The sequence below is a fragment of the Pleurodeles waltl genome, chromosome 2_2 (genome assembly GCF_031143425.1).
Source record: "Pleurodeles waltl isolate 20211129_DDA chromosome 2_2, aPleWal1.hap1.20221129, whole genome shotgun sequence".
NCBI lineage: Eukaryota > Metazoa > Chordata > Amphibia > Caudata > Salamandridae > Pleurodeles > Pleurodeles waltl.
This window is the reverse complement of record NC_090439.1, coordinates 1,023,464,631-1,023,478,015: the sequence shown is the minus strand read 5'-3', so window position 1 is coordinate 1,023,478,015 and position 13,385 is coordinate 1,023,464,631. Positions and strand designations below refer to the sequence as shown.

At 45.1% G+C, this 13,385-nt stretch overlaps 1 protein-coding gene across 2 annotated transcripts in view; it reads right to left on the bottom strand.

Moving 5' to 3' along the window:
- EFR3A (EFR3 homolog A) overlaps positions 1–13,385 on the bottom strand; it is a 1,082,041-nt gene that overhangs the window by 214,047 nt on the left and 854,609 nt on the right. For both annotated transcript variants that reach the window (XM_069220764.1, XM_069220765.1), the window contains exon 17: positions 1,027–1,158. In XM_069220764.1, coding sequence (XP_069076865.1) covers positions 1,027–1,158 — 132 coding nt within the window. The remainder of the gene's footprint in view (positions 1–1,026; positions 1,159–13,385) is intronic.

The window sequence follows — 13,385 nt, the reverse complement described above, 5'->3', positions numbered from 1 at the left end:
CTCTACCACCCCCATTAGAACACTGAAAAGTTGGGACTTCCACTGAAGACATCTAAGTGCTTCAGGGCTTATTATGGCTGGTGTAAGCCTTCTGCCCCACATGCCAATGTTTTTCTTTCTGCTTCTCCATTTTACATGTAGAGCATTCTACCCTCAGTAGGCGTAAAGTCTTATTAGACTTATGGAGCTCTTGCTTTGGGCTATGCTAGTTGTTAAAGGTCCTCTCCCTCTTTATAGGCCCTAGCAGCAGCTGGATTCTACAACTCAGGTTCAGGACTTATAACAACTGGTATAGCCCTTGGCAGCGGGGCTATATCCAAGGCCGTAGTTAATTTATTTTACCTTCAGGAAGTCATTACAGCCATGGCTTTTTAACTCTTAAATTGAGGTCCATTTGTCACGTTTTCCTTCAGTGGTATTTCAAGCGCCAGGACATCACTGGGGCACCTGATGTACTTCATAAAATCATTAATATAACACAGCAGATGAAGGAAACGGTTGGCGACATAACAATAGTTGAAAGTGATACACAGGCGTCAATAACGTACATACAATTTTTCCCAAGTTTTGAAGGTTCTTTTTTCCTTCTCCGTTTGAAACCTTTGGTGTCCTGTCATGCAGGGAAATGTTTGTGGGTTGTTTTCCTGGTGACATATCCCCCCCTCCCCTCTTACCAGACAACCGCTGTGCAGTGTGGAGAAAAGTCCGAAAAAAGGTTCATACAAAACTGTGTATCTACATTACGCAAAAGAAACTTAATATATTAATGACAGATTCACTACTTAACAAAACTCAAACACGCTCTATGTACCCTTTGGAGTGTGGAAATGGATAAATAAAATGTACCAATAAACTACAAAAGTATACATCTTGGCACAAAGGAAAAGCGTTCTCTTAGAGTCCAAATGTATGTAGAAATCAAGTGCTTTGCCCTAGGACATAAGAAGGCAATTATCAAGTCCCTTGCTATCAGTCACCTAGTTTTCCCATCACCAGACAATACTTGCATGACTCACTGCACAGTACCTTGCTAACATGTTGGCAGAAAGCTGGAACCGATATCATCTGACTTAAGAAGTTGAGGTAAGCTGCAACCAGGGCCATGATGCCACAACGATGGAACATTGTCAAGGAATCCTCATTAATGATGGCCATGTCCTTGGAACAAAGAAAACAGACCATGGGTAAAAATGAGCAGGACTGCTGTATGTACAATTGAGAAAGTACAGCCCTCTAAAATAGGTTTAATGAAGCAAATTTCATCTGGGCAATCAAGGAAAATGAGTCTAACAAGATGCCAGAGGCGCACCTGTATTGGAAATGATGTACCGTTTAAAGACATACTAACAGACCTGAATAAAATGAGTTTGTCATAAATTATAACTACACAGCAAAGCAGTGTATATGAAGTGAAAAGCTGTACATCTAGGGAATATTAAAAGAGGTACAGACACTAGTCAAAATACTGCGGTTAGTCATAACATAGCCATTTAGTGTGCTAAGAAATCAAACACTTATGATTTGAAAGTAGACTACTTCTTGGTCATCAAGTTCAAACAGAGGTTAAAAAAAAAGACCAAACCTCTATTAATCACAACGATGCTGATAGTGCGCGAAGGCACCCGGGCCACCATGTCATCATTTTTCCTGGCTGATGTAACAATGACGCCTCTACTCGAGTGGTTACTAACACAAAGGTGTAAAATGGAGGCTACAAAAACACCCGATGCAACTAAAATTTGTGAAAGGGCAACGTCCACATCATAAGTACCAGCAGGTACATGGGAGGTGCATACAAACCCATTAGCGTTCCAGTATGGTGAACTGACACTAAAATCACAGCAGTGCAAACTGATGTATTATTCATTTAAAGAGATGCAACTTGCACCTTTGTGCTCTAGACTATTGTACTGAGAGCCTGAGATCAGTGGCGTAAGGGCCACCCCTACGAAGAACATGGAGGCCCCCCTCTGTACTCTCTCAGGTCAGGGTCCTGTGTTCAAGGGGGCCCAGGGGTTCGGAGGGCCCCCGCACCAGGGGGGTTGGGGGTGGCTTTGTTACGTCACTGCCTGAGATTCATTGCTACTTTTGATCCTTTCGCAGGGATCGTTGCCTGAAGCAGGGCTGGCTTTGCCAATGGTGACGGCCTGTACGAAAAAATGCTTTTTGCAGCCCCTCCAACGACTTCGTCCTCCAAAGATTCCCTTACTACCACCATCCAACAGTGACCTTCATCTCTCCATAGCCCCTCTTTCACATGCATTTCATTTGTTTTATAGTGCTACTCATACCAGTTTATGGTGTCAAATCACACATATTATCCAGAGAAAATGAAATCATACGTGTGTAAATCAGTCTAAAGGAAGTGTATCATAAAACAATGAGGATTACAAGGTGTAGGAATCGCACCATCAATACTAGTAAACAGTATATTTCAAACGTGTTTGGTCTGGAGTAGCACAAATCCTGGATTTAAAACATACTGCAGTGGTTTGGGTTACTAAGAATGTATTTCTGTCGAAACAAACTTTTTTTTTAGCAACATTAGGATAATGAAAGACATTATGTTCTAACCTATACAATGCAGTCTGCATGCAGCTCTTTGATGACAGTTCATAGGTGACTGTCCCGTATTGGAATTGTAAATTATGAACTGAAAGTAGCATCTCTGTGACAAAAGCAGTAACCCACTGAGCTAGCCACATAAAATACAGTTCAGTGATCTGCATGGTACACATTCTTTGCAGCAGGCATATTTACCCATTTTACAAGCAGTTTTCAGCCCGAGGACCCAATCTCCTGGGGCCAAATCCATTTATTAAGAAGAAGGGTGTGCATGCCCCCCACTACCAGGTCGTTTTCAGGCCCGGGGACACCATCCACTGGGTTCCAATATAATAATTTAGGGGAGGGTGGTACGCAGCCCTTCTCCTCAAGCGGTATTCAGCCACAGGGATCCCATCCGACAGGACCCAATGTATTTAAAGCATTCGCTATCTTGGGCACAGGGAAATCTTACAGTGATTAACCATCAGGGAAGCAAGGGATTCAGCCGTTTCAGGGTCTGAAGCTTGCCTCGCATCACAAATCTGTTTTTTTTATGAATCCCAAATCCCAGACAGCTTAAATGGCAGCCAAAGACTGTGTCAGGATTCGAGAGTCAGAAAATGGACTTGCAAAATCCCACATCTTTTTTTGGCCTTTTCTTTAAAATTCCAAAAATAATAGGTGAGCCCTCAGGGTCTCCCCCACTATGGCCTGGGAATCGGTGTGTGTCTACCTTGGTACCCCAAGACACAGGACACAGAGACTGTGGCTTTCACCCTGAAATGGTTGCTGCAAAATAAATTATTCTCTTGTGGCAGCCAATCTGATCTCTTTTTAACATGGTTCTCCCTTTGGAACTAATGTACCAAAAGGGGTGACAAGAAAAATGGCTGACTCATCCAATTGTATCACTTTTTGCTTTATTTTAATTGGATGAGTGATATTAAAAAGTGCTAACCCCTTAATGCCCCCTCAACAATTTTTTTTTTTTTTTTAACCTTAGTAACTCAAAAACTACTAAAAAGTTTTACTCCAAACAAAGCAAAGCAAGCATTTACTTTCATGACATGCTTGATGAACTATAGGTATGAGCAAAAAGGACTATGGGAGCTAAAATGTGAAAACACTCCCTGCATGTGGCCAAACCCCCACATGCAGCCAACCCCACACTGTGTAGGTCCTTTGGCCATACTCAGAGGGAGGTTGGCTAAAAAGCCTGACTGCAGGCCAGGACCTGTGGGCAACCCCTCTCCACCCCAAAAGAAGCAAGACCCATGCTTCACAGGACCTTCAGCCATGCATGACAGATGGTTTGCCAAAGGGACTGGACTGTGGCCAACACCCCACAGGCAGCCAACCCCACACTGTGCACAGCATTTGGTTGTGCACGGAAGAGGATTGGCCACAAGCATTGTGGTCAACCGGCTGGAAGGCAGCCAACGCCCCATTGCGCAGGGCCTTCGGTTGTGCACGGCAGGGGGTTGGCAAGGGCCTGGCCTGCAGCCAGCCATCCCTGCATGCAGTCAATCTTATGATGCGCATGGCCTTTGTCCTTCCGCCGTAAAAGGGGGGGGGGGTTGTATATTTGTGACTTTAGCACACAATGTAGAATTGGCCTTTGGGCACAGAGAACCCCCAACCCCCAGGGCCAAATAAAATTAAACAGGGGAGGGAGCATGTGGGTCCCCTTCCTGGAGCTGTCTTGGGTCCCGGGGACTACATCTCCCAGGGTAAAATATAACAAAAAAAGGGAGGGGCATCCAGGGCCCTATGTATCCTATGTATGCTAAAGGGGAGGAGGGGCACTTGGCCCCCTTCCTGAGCCTTATTCAGCCCTGGTGACCCCACCCCCAATGCTGTTTTCTTTTTCTTTTCTTTTTTTTTTAAAGGGGAGGAGGTTGCCAGGCCCACCTCCACACGCCCCATTAGACCCTCCGGACCCCATCTAACAAGGCCTTATGTACTTTAAAGGGGAGGGGGGACAAGTCTCTTCCCTCCCTGAGCCTTATTAGGCTCTTAGGACCTCATCCATTAGAGTGAGAGGGCCCATATTGCCCTTCCTACCCAAGCCTCATAAGTCTCTGGGCCATATCTATTTTGGAGGGGAGGGAGGCACATAGATACCCTCACTGAGCCTAATTAGGCAGTGGGGACCCCATCCCCACCAAGCATACAATTGGGGCTGCTGTGGGGAACCCCAGGGCTACTGGAGCCCCTGCATGCTGCAGGAGCCAGCATTGCTCCCGCCCACAAGGAGCAGCTATTTATGTTGCCCCTTCCAGCTTGATGCAACATCTCGATCTGCTGCCCTTCCCACACTAGTGCTCGCAGTGAAAAAGATCAAAGTCTGTTCAAGCTTGCGGGAATTTTTTTTAAGCTTCCTCCCGCTGGGAGTAGACTTGGTGTTTGCTCCAGTTTGGCAGGAGTTTCAAAAATGCTCCCACCAGGCGGGAGTAAACACGTTTCCCTGCCCGTGTGGCTGCAGGCAGGAAAACTGCTGAGTCCTGGGAGTGGACTGCCTGGGGCATAGCATATAAGCCGACTTTGGAGCATGGGGTCACCCGAGCCATGAATGGTTCTGGGAGGGGGGACTACCAGCCACCTCCCTTTTAATAAGTTTAGCGACCCCAGGGGATGGTGTCTCCGGGGACAAAAACAACCTGGAGAAGGGGGCCACTGCCCTTCTCCCCGTAAAAACACTTCATGGACTGGGGGATGGGGTCCCCGGGGGCCATAACGACCTGAGGAGAGGGGGGGCGTTTTTAAAAATAGTGCAACTCCCCCCCCTAAAAAGAAATGCTGCGGATTTGTGGCTCAGTAATTCCTTATCTTCTTGAAAGCTCTGGTCAGGAGTGTTACGGGTGGAATGGCATACAGGAGGACAAAATTCCACGCAAGGCCACAAGCGTCCCCAAGCAAGAACTGCCTTGGAAACTCCAGCCCTCAAAACTGCTGACATTGCACTTTCTCTGCAGAGGCAAACAGATCTAACCAAGGCTTTCCCCACTGCTGAAAGGGAACTTGCGTCACATCTGGGTGGACATGACATTCATGACCAGTTGGGTTTGTCTGCTCTGGCTCTCAGACAGCACGATAGATGATGAATCACCGGAGATATGCCTTGCTGTTCCAGCCACATCCAGAGAGATGCAAAGCTTCTTCACAAAGGGTCCACAGCCCCAACGGTCATGTTAGTTGCAGTACCAAATGTTGGTCTTTTCCTTCATGGAAGGAAGAAAGGTTTTCAATGTCAGTTGGATCCCTCAGAGGTCTAGCATGCTGACGTAGAGTTCCGCTTCCACCAGAGACCAGATTCCTCTGCTCTCCATCTCTCCTAGATGGCCGCTCCATCCCAGGAGTTAGGCATCTGTCAGTACTGTCACATCTGGTTGGGGAAGGGACAATGATCTGTCTCAGACCCAATCGCGGTTCGTTAACCATCACTGAATATCATTGGTATTACCTACGAGATCTGGACTTTGTTGGAACTTTATATCTGCCCCTGCAGAGCCTGCATATGCCAACTGGCATGTGTCACCAGCAGGATGCAGAAAGCTATGAGACCCAGCAGCCTCAGAGTCATTCTCACAGAAATCCAGGATAGAGACTGAAACATTAGTACCATTGCCTGAAGGGCTTCCGGATCCAGTGCAACACCTGGGGATAATTCATAGGTAAGGAATCTGCAGCTTGAAGAGATATATCAAATCCACCACGACGTAAACCACCGGCAATGCCGCTTGAAACACTACGCTGCACATTTTTCCAGATCACCAAAGCAACTCTCCCAACAATCAGAAAAAGTCTTAGCAGTCTGTGAGCTGATTGAAATCAATGTTTATTGTGCAGAGTAATCGACAATGCATTTCAGCGCTCTCTGAATGATTACTCTGCACAATCAACACTGAACTGCAAACAGATCACGGAATGCTGAGAAAGTTCGGAGAGTCGTTATATATATATATACACACACACACATACACTTACATACTTACTATTGGCGATTGCCAGTAGGTAGTGATAGTTCTGACCTAGTTTTTATAGGAAAATTGTTTTTTGTTTTGATAATAACGTTGACGCCGTTTGACTGATATTCACAAACTTTCATAACTAGTTTGCCACTTTCTTCAGCTGCTGTTTGGAAACTTTCAGGGCGGCTCGTGAAGCGGGGGCCAAGAAAAATGGGGGGTTCCAAAACATGTTTTACTCATGCAATTTCCCAGAAGGATTTTAAATATGACTACAGCAAAACGCCGAATGGAATTACATTAGTTTTGGAGTTATTAAGGAAAAAAGATTTATGTAAATCTAGGTTCACAGATTTGCAGATCCACATGCCAATAGCAATGTCACGACTGTCTGGCCGCAATGTGAGAGAAAAGTTGTGTCCGCCATTTTGTTAATTGAGACACGTTTCACGGGAAGGAGGGGTCAATAAATAATAAATAGGATTTAAGGGGTCAGGATAGAGGTATCCCATAAAAGTAATGGTGGAGTCTCAGTGGTGCCCTTAATGGGCAAGAAATTGCCCCAAATTGCATTTCTTTTGGGTTGGAGGCATGCAAGAATTTGCGGATCCTTCACAGCGTTCAGCACGGCCACCCCAAGGAATCCACACTAACTATGCACATCCAGACCCCATTTAAATAAATATACCCCCACTCGCACACCAATTCTCACACAGCCACTCATGCGCCCACTCAGTCATTCCAAACCACTTGCACACCCACTCAGACCAACAAAACTACTCGCACACCCACTCACAGACCCATACAGCCACTCACACACACCCACTTACACAACCACTCACACACCATCTCACAGACCCCCACTCATAGACCCACAAAACCACTCACAGACCCACTCGCACACCCACAAAACCATTCTCAGACCCGCACAGCCACTAACATGCACACTCAAACACCCACTAATACGCACACACCGTTACACACCCATAAAACCACACACCGCTACAGCCACACATACATCAACTCACAGACCTCAAAACGCCAAATGCTGTGTGCAGCATGGGGCTGGCTGCATGCGGGGGGCTTAGCTGCAGCCCCTGCGGCCAGCCTCCACGCTGCGCATGACAAAACGCTGTGTGCATCAGTGGTTGAAGTAATGTACGGTAATTACATTCACTAAAAACACAAAGGTGACAGGGACATTATAGTCAGGTTCAGATTTTGCACAAATTGACATGTGCCTCAAAACCATAGAAAAAAACATAGAAATTCAGCAGTTATTGTTATATTTATCTGAAGAAACTAACTTGTTCCTTAACGTAACGAAGACTCGCGCCCTCCCCTTGCACTGATGATTACCTCAGATATTAATCTTCAATCACATAATGCAACATTTGCAGTGACATTATTGATGAGAAAACTGTGCATGGCAGAGGCGCGAGTTACAGTTACCTAGGGCAAAAGTTAAAGTTTCTTGAGATAAGTAGAACTATAAATGTTGAATTTCTATGGTCTTGTGTGTTTAAAGTTTGAACCTAACTATAATGTCCCTGTAACCTTTGTTTTATTTTAAAGTATACAGGGAGTGCAGAATTATTAGGCAAGTTGTATTTTTGAGGATTAATTTTATTATTGAACAACAACCATGTTCTCAATGAACCCAAAAAACTCATTAATATCAAAACTGAATATTTTTGGAAGTAGTTTTTAGTTTGTTTTTAGTTTTAGCTATGTTAGGGGGATATCTGTGTGTGCAGGTGACTATCACTGTGCATAATTATTAGGCAACTTAACAAAAAAAAATATATACCCATTTCAATTATTTATCATTACCAGTGAAACCAATATAACATCTCAACATTCACAAATATACATTTCTGACATTCAAAAACAAAACAAAAACAAATCAGTGACCAATATAGCCACCTATCTTTGCAAGGACACTCAAAAGCCTGCCATCCATGGATTCTGTCAGTGTTTTGATCTGTTCACCATCAACATTGCGTGCAGCAGCAACCACAGCCTCCCAGACACTGTTCAGAGAGGTGTACTGTTTTCCCTCCTTGTAAATCTCACATTTGATGATGGACCACAGGTTCTCAATGGGGTTCAGATCAGGTGAACAAGGAGGCCATGTCATTAGATTTCCTTCTTTTATACCCTTTCTTGCCAGCCACGCTGTGGAGTACTTGGACGCGTGTGATGGAGCATTGTCCTGCATGAAAATCATGCTTTTCTTGAAGGATGCAGACTTCTTCCTGTACCACTGCTTGAAGAAGGTGACTTCCAGGAACTGGCAGTAGGACTGGGAGTTGAGCTTGACTCCATCCTCAACCCGAAAAGGCCCCACAAGCTCATCTTTGATGATACCAGCCCAAACCAGTACTCCACCTCCACCTTGCTGGCGTCTGAGTCGGACTGGAGCTCTCTGCCCTTTACCAATCCAGCCACGGGCCCATCCATCTGACCCATCAAGACTCACTCTCATTTCATCAGTCCATAAAACCTTAGAAAAATCAGTCTTGAGATATTTCTTGGCCCAGTCTTGACGTTTCAGCTTGTGTGTCTTGTTCAGTGGTGGTCGTCTTTCAGCCTTTCTTACCTTGGCCATGTCTCTGAGTATTGCACACCTTGTGCTTTTGGGCACTCCAGTGATGTTGCAGCTCTGAAATATGGCCAAACTGGTGGCAAGTGGCATTGTGGCAGCTGCACGCTTGACTTTTCTCAGTTCATGGGCAGTTATTTTGCGCCTTGGTTTTTCCACACGCTTCTTGCGACCCTGTTGACTATTTTGAATGAAACGCTTGATTGTTCGATGATCACGCTTCAGAAGCTTTGCAATTTTAAGAGTGCTGCATCCCTCTGCAAGATATCTCACTATTTTTTACTTTTCTGAGCCTGTCAAGTCCTTCTTTTGACCCATTTTGCCAAAGGAAAGGAAGTTGCCTAATAATTATGCACACCTGATATAGGGTGTTGATGTCATTAGACCACACCCCTTCTCATTACAGAGATGCACATCACCTAATATGCTTAATTGGTAGTAGGCTTTCGAGCCTATACAGCTTGGAGTAAGACAACATGCATAAAGAGGATGATGTGGTCAAAATACTAATTTGCCTAATAATTCTGCACTCCCTGTATATATCTATAGCTATATATACTATATATATACACACACACACACACACATATATATATATTTAGTAAAGGCAAAAATACTTACTGGTGTGGTAAAAACATTGTTGTAAAGTGTTACAGTTGTTTCCCATTCCTAAACCAGGGGTCTCTAACAGGTCAATCATTGGCTACAAGTTGCTTCCAGGCTGCCTCTGAGTAGCTCCTGCATCTTAAATGTCTGCCAGCTGGTTAGAGATCATACAGGTGGCAGCACTGCACGTAGTTCTCTGAGGCTAGGTAAGCTGGCAATAAAGGCCCATAAAGCCATGCAGCCCAACCTCCAGAGGAAACAAAGTTGTGTATAAGCTTCTTCATTCATAATGCAAGTTGCCACTATGAACAATTATGCTAGTGTAGTGTGGTCAGTTTTATGTATCCTTTGCGCGTTAGCTTCAGGCTTTTGGCCTTTGTGCACTTTGCCCTGGATGTATTTTATTCCTTTTGCTTGCAGCTCAGAGCCTCTGTGCACTTTGCTCTAAATGCTTTTTATTCGGCTTCGTACTGTTAGTTTTCAAATAACCAGTTCTACGGTCTTGTTTTATTTTTTATATCACACTGTTTAGCCTACTTCAGCACTGAAGTTCTCAATAACACATTCTTGTTCACTCTGTGCTTCAGTCAAGGATACAGTCTGGTACATTGCCGATAGACATGGTAGGAGTTTAGTCTTTGGCATTCTTGCGTAGGGACATTTTGTGATCACACTGACATGTTAGTTATAAAAACACTTCCTTGTCCCAATACACGAGAGAGGGAGATTCCGACCAGGGAACCACAACTAGACGCTGACTGCCTTGTTGCAGATGCTGAACCAAATCACAGGCCTTTGCTCAGGTATGAGGGTTGATGTCTTCCCAGGGAATCTAAAAGGCAAGTTAGAAGCTTAACATGCTGTGCTCGAAATAGAACTAAATGAGAGAGAGTAGAAATTGTTAACACCATGATAGCGTTATTCTTATGTTTCACTCTCCTCGTGACTATTTCAATCCTACTGTGTTGTATGGTTCTGGTTATTGCGGCTCACGCCTTAATATCTAAAATGCAGTCGTTTTATTAAAACAATATATAAAACTTAAACTGCCTTTGTCATTTGTATATGAGATCATACTGTAAATGAGAGAGTTGGTTTGGATCTGAGTGACCACGACTTCCCTGAGAAGTTCCCCTTGGGAGAGATGAGGCACTGCTAGTTAGCCGGAGCAAAACCGGATTTAGGGTGACAGAGGTCCTTCCAAGTGGGTCAGACTCAGTCCCCCACACCGTGAACGATCCTGCTACCTAGAAATCCAGTAGTCTCATTTAGGATAATGAGAGCCAACGTGACATGGCGCCGCCAACGATTGGTCTGGCTCTAATTTTCGGGTCCGGCTGACTCTCTCGGTCTCATATATATATTGACTCCTCGGTTCCGTTAACGGAGACGTCCGTGGGGCTGAGGATTTCCGCCACCACGAGATAGGTACATCCTATTACTTAGTGGTCGGTTGTTCAAGCTTGAACTTTGAAAGGAAGACCCCGATATTGGTGTGCCTTCTCTGAACTAGCGCTGTTTTCGTAATGGCGAATCCCCAGGCAGTAAACATCGCACTTAATATGCGACACCCGCTCACGGGACATCTGTTAGCACATGGTCTAACGAACCAAGGGGGTCCGGTCACGTTTGTGGTGGACGTCCATGCAGCTTATAGAACAGAGCTTTTTTATTCTTGGGTTGTATTCCCAGCGGTTGATGGGGGTAAAAACACTTTTCACGAATACACTCTTGCTAATGTCACTGGACAATACAGGGCATATGCATATTTAGAGATACCGCTATCTTATCAAGAACATAATAATTGGCTTGATGGCGCCCTACCCCACACCATAGCACCTGTTAGGTTAGGTCCACTAAGTAATGATGGTCCTACCTGGCCTTTACTGGCTACATATACACCACATCCTGCGGTTGCTCAATTGGCAGTGGCTGAAGTTCGTCGCTTATATACGGAATTAACGGCTACATATAGACGTTTAGTTCAATTTGTGATGCAGACACTTAACACAAACCCAGCGTGTGCTGCTCCGGCGCAACCACATGCAGTGGTTCTGGGTGTCAATCCGGCCACTGTACACTCAGTTATGGGTAAAGTCCCGGCAGAACAAGAGGAAACTCCATTTTGGCTGGCGCAAAAAATTAATATGCTGGAAGCAGTATTTCCCCATACGGGACCTCAGGATAAACATAGAATATTGACGATGTGTTTGCCGTATGGAATGGTTCCTACTGTGGACCATTGTAATACTTGGGGCACAGTGTTTGCCGCGCTCTACACTACAGCACACAGTACACCAACATTGGGTAATCTACCGGAAGTGCTGAAACCAATTCAGGATGAATATGGGGCTGCCCCAGCCTTAGATTTAGGGATGCAGCTGATGGGCAATTTTGCCGCGGTTTCTTCTATTGTTTTGAGTAATCTCAAAGGGGAGGCAGTGGCACTAGCTGTGCGTATGCGTCTTCGAGACGTCCCACAAGGTAACCAGGAGCGGGAACTGCCGAGAATAATAGCTGAAACATATTCAAGTATCGGTCGTGATAGCCTTGGGGCTAGACCGCAAAAACGCCAGTTACAGGGCAAGAATAGTAAAGATACTACTAAACAACAGCAACCTGAGGGTACTAAAAAGTGCTGGGAGAAAAAACAACAGACACCTAAAAAAGATAGGGGACAATCTCCGTAACCGGAGACCCCGCAGAATAGGTATAATCTCAGGAATAGGGATAATTTGAAGACGCCTGATAGATATCAATATACTGATACACGCCAATCTCGTTCCTTTCAGGACTCCTCGGAAAAGAGAAATGAGAGAGGTGGGCGGTCAGAGCGGAGGACAGAGTACGTGAAACGGAGACAGGAGTCACAACGCTCATCGGAGGTTTCAGTCAAACAAGAAGAGAAACCGATCCAACAAAAGCAACAATTTAAAAAGAAGAAAGTGGCGGCGGTCTCAGTTAGACATGCCACTCAAGAAGAGAGTTCTCTTGAAGAACAAGACATGGGCGTTAGCACTGTTAGACAGCGCGGCAGAGGTCACAATAGTTCGCCGGAGTCTTCTAGAGCATCTGGAGGTGAAAGCAACTGATGACTTCATACAGGTCGAAACAGCAGATATGCGTGTCTCTGATCCCGATAGAGTTTATACAGTAACTTTACAATTAGAAGGGGATGTTGAGCGCACTATAAACGCCATCTTTTGGGACCGTGTGGTCAAATTGTATGACGTTCTGCTGGCCGAACAGGATTGGCCACCTGACTTTGTTCGTGACTGTCCAGTTGGGGAGGAGGTTATTACACCTTCATTCTCACCACTTGTTCCAGGAGAACTAGCGGAGTCCTACAGTAAGACATGGCCTCTGGCACAGGCTCCCACCCTATATAGAAATAATGTGGGGTGGGATAGGAATTCACCTTATCATGTAATTCCGATAAAGGGCGAACCACAGCCGCAACCGAAATATCCTATAAAATTTGAAGCGAGGGCATTGGTAAGGAAAATTCTTACACAATTGGAGTACCAGGGAGTAATTGAACCCTGTGTCTCGCCGATGAATAATCCCTTATTTCCAGTAGCTAAACTGGACCATTCTTATAGGATAGTGGTAGATTACAGACATTTAAATGGACATACACGCAGCGCAGCGCTCATTAA